Source organism: Eriocheir sinensis, chromosome 69 (assembly GCF_024679095.1).
Source record: "Eriocheir sinensis breed Jianghai 21 chromosome 69, ASM2467909v1, whole genome shotgun sequence".
Lineage (NCBI taxonomy): Eukaryota > Metazoa > Arthropoda > Malacostraca > Decapoda > Varunidae > Eriocheir > Eriocheir sinensis.
The window spans coordinates 3,326,688-3,335,629 of record NC_066577.1 but is presented as its reverse complement, the minus strand read 5'-3'; the positions used below and the strand labels follow the sequence as shown (position 1 = coordinate 3,335,629).

Below are 8,942 nucleotides of genomic sequence, written 5' to 3'. Positions count from 1 at the left end.
GGACCACAGCACCAAGGGACAGCACAGCACCCTGTGTGTCCCAACGGCCACCACTGGTGCTGGTGCTGAGGTGAGTGTCTGAGGAGAGGACCACAGCACCAAGGGTTAGCACAGGACTCTTGCCAGCTGCTGCAGCTACCCTGAGGTTCCTCACCCCAGGAGTGGTGGGCAGGGGAGGCTGCCAAGCCGGGCAGCAGCTTGAGTAGTCGGTACCAGCAGGAACACTGCCACTGCTGTGAGGACCAGAAGAACCACCTCTACCACCACCAACAACAACAACAACTATATCACCACCAACAACAACAACAATACCACCACCACCAACAACAACAACAATACCACCACCAACAACAACAACAATACCACCACCAACAACAACAACAACAACAAAAAAGGCAACAATACCACCAAAACCAACAACAACAAAAACAACAATACCACCACCACCACCAACAACAACAATACCACCACCACCAACAACAACAACAAAAAAAAAAAGGCAACAATACCACCAACAACAACAAGAACAACAACACCACCTTGCTTCTGTCATCTCCAGCCACAAAGGAAAAGGAAAGTTTGAGTGTGACAAGATTTGAAACTGGGAGCAACTTCAGCAGACACAGCCTTGCACACACTGGTGAGGGAAACCATGAGTGGCCAGCGTGTGGGGAAAGACTCCCTGGGAAGGATGACCTCAGCAAATACACCCACACACACTGCTGAAGGACCCCATGAATGCCAAGAATGTGGTAAAAGGTTCAGATACCAGAGTGACCTTAACAGCCACTCCCTTACACACACTGGTGAAAGACCTCATGAATGCCAAGAGTGTGACAAAAGATTCAATACAAAGAGTAACCTCAAGACACACACCCTTATACACACTGGTGAAAGACCTCATGAATGCCAAGAGTGTGGCAAAAGGTTCAATACAAAGGGTCACCTCAAGACCCACACCCTTACACACACTGGTGAAAGGCCTCATGAATGTGGGGTTTGTGGAGAAAGGTTTACACAGAAGAGTAGCCTCAACACACACATGCGTACACACACTGGTGAAAGACCTCATGAATGCCAAGAGTGTGACAAAAGATTCAATACAAAGAGTAACCTCAAGACACACACCCTTATACACACTGGTGAAAGACCTCATGAATGCCAAGAGTGTGGCAAAGGGTTCAATACAAAGGGTCACCTCAAGACCCACACCCTTACACACACTGGTGAAAGGCCTCATGAATGTGGGGTTTGTGGAGAAAGGTTTACACAGAAGGGTAGCCTCAACACACACATGCGTACACACACTGGTGAAAGACCTCATGAATGTGGGGTTTGTGGAGAAAAGTTTACACGTAAGGGTAACCTTAATGCACACATGCGTGTACACACTGGTGAAAGGCCTCATGAATGTGGGGTTTGTGGACAAAGGTTTACATATAAGCATAGCCTTAACACACACATGCGTACACACACTGGTGAAAGGCCTTATGAGTGTGGGGTTTGTGGAGAAAGGTTTACACAGAAGAGTACCCTTAACACACACATGCGTACACACACTGGTGAAAGGCCTTATGAGTGTGGGGTTTGCAGAGAAAGGTTTACACATAAGGGTACCCTCAACACACACACGCGTACACACACTGGTGAAAGACCTCATGAGTGTGGGGTTTGTGGTAAGACATTCATTACGAAGACCCAGCTCAAGGTGCACACTTATGAACACACTGGTGAAAGGCCTCATGAGTGTCTGGAATGTGGTAAAAGGTTCAAAGAGAAGCACACCCTGGAGTGTCACACCTTCAGACACACTGGCCTGAGAGAGTTCAAGTGTGATGTGTGTGGGAAGCACTTCAAGATGAAGGGGGACATTGCCCGGCACATGAAGACTCACTTCTGAGGTGCTGTGTGTGGGGTATAGGTGGGGGCTGAGATGGTGGTGGTGGTGGTGGAGGGCAGTGTGTGGCATGAAGGAGCACACTGACCCATTGTAACAAGTAGTGTGTGTGTGTGTGCCAGTGTGGTGTGCTCCCTGTTCTCACTCCAGGCTGAGGTGGTGGTGGTGGTGGAGGGCAGTGTGTGGTGTAAAGGAGCACACTGACCCATTGTAAAAATTAGTGTGTGTGTGTCAGCGTGGTGTGCTCCCTGTTCTCACCCCCGGCTGAGGTGGTGGTGGTGGTGGAGGGCAGTGTGTGGTGTAAAGGAGCACACTGACCCATTGTAACAATTAGTGTGTGTGTGCCTGTGTGGTGTGCTCCCTGTTCTCACCCCCGGCTGAAGTGGTGGTGGTGGTTGTGGTGAAGGGCAGTGTGTGGCATGAAGGAGCACACTGACCCATTGTAACAAGTAGTGTGTGTGTGCCAGTGTAGTGTGCTCCCTGTTCTCACCCCCGGCTGCCTGTGGCTTGTGGATGCTGTCCTCTGTTTAACCCTTAATGGCATAAGTTGTCTTTTGTTGGTTGGATAATTGCTCATTGCTATTTTTCTCTTTGTCAGCACTTCAACAGTTTACACTAAGTCTTCTAAGTGTGCCTTTCCTGCAGCTCTCCAGTCTGGCGTGTGGGACAGGCAGGCCCACGGTACAGCTGCAAAGCCCCCGCTGGAATGACCATTTTGTCATGTAGTACAGTGTTCGCTTACAGAAATAAGTGTCCAGTCCCAAAGATAAGTGCAAATTTATCTTAGAATATTAATGTGTGTGTGTGTGAATATTAATTATGCCAGGTTGAGCACCAGATATATATAAATGGTTATACATGTCATCGTTAAAACGCCTTTAGATTTAAGAGTCTGTAAATGGTTATTGATTCCATCCTCCTGTTTGCAAAAGTGGAAAGGTTTGGTCATTCACTTTGACAAACTTTGTTGAATCGTTCAGTGTGTTCTCCATTTTGTCTATGTAATCCTTCCTATTGAGTAAAACAACTCCTTTACCCTTATCAGGTTTGCATACAATAAGGTCTTGATCTGGGGCGAGTTTCCGTAAAAAGGCAACTTCATCTTCGTCTAGAGATTGACAAAATGTGGGATTAGATTAGAAAATGGAGAGGGCAATATGTTTGTATGTTTGTATTGTTTTATCGTGATTTTATATCCCTTTCTAGTCCTGATGATGACTCATGGACGAGTCAAAACGTTGACAAATAAAAATGATCGTGGCAATGCTGGTCCTATTGTTCATCCTAAGTGTCTGCTTTCCTGCAAGTTCTTCTGTGAATATATATATATATATATATATATATATATATATATATATATATATATATATATATATATATATATATATATATATATATATATATATACACGGAGTCCTTGATTTGCACGACTTTAAATTGCACGAATTAAAAATAGCACGGTGTCAAAAAATAGGTTTTTTTCCTCATATTACACAGATTTCTTAAAATAACACGATTGCAAGAAAATCAAGTTTCGCGCGGCTGATTTATTTCAGTAATGCAGCCACTAGGCGTCACTAGGTGTTTATCGCCACCCAGGCCGCGCTGCTCATTGTTTACCCACGCACGGCTGTGGTAGCGTCTCTCTCCCCGTTCGTTCAGTGTGTTACCAACTAACCATGGCTTCCAAGCGCCCATCGGATTCTCCAGCATGTGGTAGTGTAAAACCCCGATTATCCGAAAGCGGATTATCCGAAAAACCAGATTATCCGAAATTGATCTGGATAATGCAATTAAAAAAAAAAAATTATATACTAAAACGTTATAAAACATCAAAAATAAATAAAAGTAACTACATATGTACTATATTAACACATTTAAAATTGATAAGAACAGTTAAAATGAATATGCTTTCTAATACGTATTGCCGAAATAGCTTGTAACGAATAGATCAATGTATTAGACAAAAAACATTAAACAAACTCTCAACAACACCACGTCCGCACCTTCGCCCCAGCAAGGACGTAGGTGCGGCGAAACGAACAAACTACTGCACGACTCTCACACCGTACTCTCAAGACAACGACACAAACACGACTCCCCTCTCCACTCCATGCCACATTCCCCTTCCAACATACGAGTTGCGCGATAATATGAGTCATCATACTGTGTCTCCACCTGCACGATGCATCAAGGTCACACTTGCAAGCTTGCACAACCATTCACAATCGCACTCTGCAACATTCACAATTCAGATCTGCAACGCTCACAAGTATCAACATACACTGGTCCAGACAAGGAGACACACAGACAAACATACAATAAAACATTTACATCACATGTTTTAAGCGTACTACTTTGTTTAGCATAGCGTGTGTTTGTTTGGTTTCATTGTTTACATCGTCAGTCGGCGGCAGTTGCAACGCCACAATGCCGACGATCAAACTGGCGGCGATCAATATGGCGGCCATAAATCCGGATTATCCGAAAAATCGGCTTATCCGAAAGAGGCTTCCCCCCTTCCATTTCGGATAATCGGGGTTTTACTACTCCAAAGAGATCGAGGTTTACTCAATCAACTCCCATCCTTTAACATAGTGTATGTACAGTTTATGGTAATTATTATCATATTATAGATAAGGAACATGTATTTCGTCCCTTAAGTACAATATGAAGGCGTAATATCATATTTTGGAGGTGCGGAGTGATTTTCAATAATTACCCAGTTTACTCCAGTACTGGGAGTGATCATCCTTACATTGCCCAAAATTTACTGCACGGTCCCTTCTGGAACGCATCTATCTATTTATCTATCTATCTATCTATCTATATATATATATATATATATATATATATATATATATATATATATATATATATATATATATATATATATATATATATATATATATATATATATATATATATATATATATATATATATATATATATATATATATATATATATATTGTCCTTAAAAACTGTGCTTCTGTGCTGACACCCTGCCTGGTCAAACTCTTTCGTCTCTGCCTATCAACATCTATCTTTCCTTCCTGCTGGAAGTATGCCTTTGTACAGCCTGTGCCTAAGAAGGGTGACCGTTCCAATCCCCCAAACTATCCCCTATTCTTCGACAACACTCAGCTGTCACCTTCTTCAACACTAAACATCCTCGGTCTATCCTAAACTCAAAATCTCAACTGGAAACTTCATATCTCCTTCTCTTGCTAAATCAGCTTCCTCGAGGTTGGGCGTTCTGTATCGTCTCCGCCAGTTCTTCTCCCCCGCGCAGTTGCTATCCATATATAGGGGCCTTGTCCGCCCTCATATGGAGTATGCATCTCACGTGTGGGGGGGCTCCATTCACATAGCTCTTCTGGACAGAGTGGAGGCTAAGATTCTTCGTCTCATCAGCTCTCCTCCTCCTACTGATAGCCTTTTACCTCTTAAATTCCACCGCGATGTTGCCTCTCTATCTTCTATCGATATTTCCACGCTGACTGCTCTTCTGAACTTGCTAACTGCATGCCTCCCCCACTCCTGCGGCCCCGCTGCACACGACTTTCTACTCATGCTCATCCCTATACTGTCCAAACCCCTTATGCAAGAGTTGACCAGCATCTTCACTCTTTCATCCCTCACGCTGGTAAACTCTGGAACAATCTTCCTTCATCTGTATTTCCTTCTGCCTACAACTTGAACTCTTTCAAGAGGAGGGTATCAGGACACCTCTCCTCCCGAATTTGACCTTGCTTTCGGCCACCTCTTTTGATTTTTGGGGGGGAGCAGCGAGTAGCGGGCTTTTTTTATTATTGTTTTCCTTTTTTGTGTGCCCTTGAGCTGCCTCCTTTGTTGTAAAGAAGAAAAAAAAAGCCATAACTGAATCAAATGTAGAAGATTTGGACTGATTTCTGCACTCCGTTGAGTGTATATAATGACTGCTGGTAATCCAAATTGCAATAATCAGAGTATTTCTTCATGAGGACATTATTTGAAGTTGTTTTAGTTGTGCAGTATGGGCTGTTTTATATAGCTCTTGCACACCCACCTACCCCTGTTATGTTTTTGTATTAATCACATTTGAGTGGCATGACCCCGAGACAGCTGGGCTTTCATGCTCTTAGGAGAAGCAATTTATGTATTTGCACAAAAGTAGTAGACAGGTACAAATCATATTCTGCTGTTATTCATATGTGTTGATTTTATTGCATTGAGTAATTTCATTTACTATTTTCCAGCAAACCCATGTTCAGAATTAGTTGGTTGGCTGGCTATTCATGGCCTATGGAACCAGTGCATTATTTTCAGTAGGGTGAAAAATAACTTGTGTTTTTGTAGTTTTCAAAAAGCAATAAACCAGGATTTAGTTTTAAGTACATATTTTTTGCCTCAGGTTGTTGTTGGTGATTCCTAGGATGCCTGGCTCCTGAGAAAGGTCATTGCCAAGACCGGGCTTTCTTACTGTGCTCTCATGGAGTGTATTCTATGTTGTTGGCACATCTGCCTGATAAATTTGCCTCGGGTTGATAAGCATGGATACTGTACTTAGACCAACAGGATGATAGTTCCTGCTGCCCACAGATCCATTGTTGGAGCTCAAATGACATCCCCATGTACATCAGTTTATTGCCTTTTGTTGAAAGTAATTTCTTGGTTTCAAATCCTTGAAAGGTGACTTTCAAGGATTTGAAACCAGGAAATTACTTTCAACAAAAGGCAATAAACTGATGTACATAGGGATATCATTTGAGCTCCAACAATGGATCTGTGGGCAGCAGGAACTATCATCCTGTGCATCTAGGGGAATGTTGCCCATGCATGCCCATATGGTTACCACATGGGGCCCACTCTGCCCACCTGGGCCCCACACAGATACCCTGTTGCATCCCTCATCTGGGGTCCGTGTGGGCAAATGTGGGGCCCATATTTGCCTATCCGGGGCCCACCAAGATTGCCCAACTAGGAACCCATATTTTTGCCCACATTTTCCCATATGTTGCCCACATGGGGCCCACATTTTTTGCTAGCTGGGCTTTGCTATTGTGCTGGACATATCAAAAGCTTTTGATAGGGTCTGGCACAAAACTTTGCCTTCCAAACTACACTCCTACAGTTTCTATCCTTCTCTCTGTTCCTTTATCTCCAGTTTCCTTTCTGACCGTTCTATTTCTGCCGTGGTGGACGGTCACTGTTCTTCCCCTAAACCAATTAACAGTGGTGTCCCACAGGGTTCTGTCCTATCCCCCCCACTCTTTCTGTTATTCATTGATGATCTTCTTTTCAAAACGAGCTGTCCTATCCGTTCTTATGCCGATGACTCCACTCTGCATTACTCAACTTCTTTTAATAGAAGACCCACCCTACAGAAACTTAACGATTCAAGGCTGGAGGCAACAGAACGCTTAGCCTCAGACCTTACTATTATTTCCGATTGGGCCAAGATGAACCTGGTGTCCTTCAACGCCTCAGAAACACAGTTTCTCCACCTATCCACTCAACACAATCTTCCAAACAACTATCCCCTATTCTTTGGCAACACTCAGCTATCACCTTCTTCAACACTAAACATCCTTGGTCTATCCTTAATTCAAAATCTCAACTGGAAACTTCATATCTCATCTCTTACTAAATCAGCTTCCTTGAGGCTGGGCGTTCTGTATCGTCTTCGCCAGTTCTTCTCCCCCGCACAGTTGCTATCCATGCTATTTACAGGGGCCTTGTCCGCCCTCGTATGGAGTGTGCATCTCATGTATGGGGGTGGGTGGGGGGGGTCCACTCACACAGCTCTCTTTGACAGAGTGGAGTCAAAGGCTCTTCGTCTCATCAGCTCTCCTCTTCATACTGATAGTCTTCTACCTCTCAAATTCTGCCACCATGTTTCCTCTCTTTCTATCTTCTATCGATATTTTCATGCTGAATGTTCTTCTGAACTTGCTAACTGCATGCCTCCCCCTCTCCCGCGGCCCCGCTGCACACAACTTCCTACTCATGCTCATCCCTATACTGTCCAAACCCCTCATGCAAGAGTCAACCAGCATCTTCACTCTTTCATCCCTCACGCTGGTAAACTCTGGAACAATCTTCCTTCATCTGTATTTCCTCCTGCCTACAACTTGAACTCTTTCAAGAGGACACTCCTTTGACCTCTATTCAGGAGCAGTAAGTAACGGGCTTTTTTTTATATATATTTTTCTTTGCGCCCTTGAACTGTCTCCTTAGCTGTAAAAAAAAAAAAAATACTGTAATGCCTAATCAGACTCAGTTTTGACTTACATACAGATCTAGGCCTACTCCAGTTGTGCATTCTGCATGTGACCAATTTCTACAACCCCGACATTGGACCCATTTTTCTGGTCTGCTATTAGCTAATGGTTCCCCACACACCAAACAAGACCATTCATCCTCATCAGACAAAGCTGGAGATGGAGGTTTTTTTCTTTGTTGCTGATAACGGGGTAAAAGGCCCACATGTGGGGTAAAAGGCCCACATGTGGGGTAAAAGGCCCACATGTGGGGTAAAAGGCCTCCCTGTGGGCAACTTACCCCAAAGGCACAGGGGGCTTCTTACCCTGGCAACTCATATATACACAAAATGTCATCATCTTTCCTACAAGTAAGTAGGCAGAGTATAATCACATGCAATATAGTCTAGACATCTTAGAGCAAGTATCCAAAGCCATCAGGCTAACTACAGTTCTTTGTCGTTAATTAGGTATCATTAAAATCACTGAAAACTTACAAGAAATTAGTCAAAAAGAAGAAATGTCCCCTTGTGGCCAGAGCAACTGTCCATTGTTTACTCCAGTAGTTCCTGTGAGCACAGAGAGTTGGCGTTGCCTACTTGATCATGTGACTGCTTGAGAAAAGAAAGAAAGAAAGACAAAACCAAGGGGGGGCCTTTCACCCCAGGGGGCATCTTACCCCACCTTACTCTACCCTTAGGGGCAACTTATGTGTTACTGTATTTAGCAATAACACAAAATATGGCAAGTTATTTTTTTTTTCTTTTTTTGCTCCATTCACTTAGACAAAAAAAAATTCAGC

The 8,942-nt window shown here is 43.6% G+C and overlaps 1 protein-coding gene across 2 annotated transcripts; it reads left to right on the top strand.

The window, feature by feature from the left end:
- The first annotated feature begins 647 nt into the window (after positions 1–647).
- Positions 648–3,162, top strand: LOC126988388 (zinc finger protein 239-like). Of its 2 annotated transcripts, none has more exons than XR_007741870.1 (2): positions 648–2,053; positions 2,167–3,162. XR_007741870.1 is itself a non-coding variant. In XM_050846453.1 (2 exons), exons 1-2 carry the CDS (start codon positions 653–655, stop codon positions 1,898–1,900), a joined length of 996 nt encoding a protein of 331 aa, XP_050702410.1. In that variant the 5' UTR covers positions 648–652; the 3' UTR covers positions 1,901–3,162. The 2 variants fall into 2 exon arrangements, 1 of the variants encoding a protein (XP_050702410.1); XM_050846453.1 differs by having other exon boundaries at positions 648–1,011; positions 1,264–3,162.
- Positions 3,163–8,942: the final 5,780 nt, after the last annotated feature.

Coding starts and splice junctions, on each gene's coding strand:
- LOC126988388 (XM_050846453.1), top strand. CDS start 653: ATGAGTGGCCAGCGTGTGGGGAAAGACTCCCTGGGAAGGATGACCTCA. Junction 1,012..1,263: donor TGTGGGGTTTGTGGAGAAAG/GTTTACACAGAA, acceptor TTGTGGAGAAAG/GTTTACACAGAAGGGTAGCC.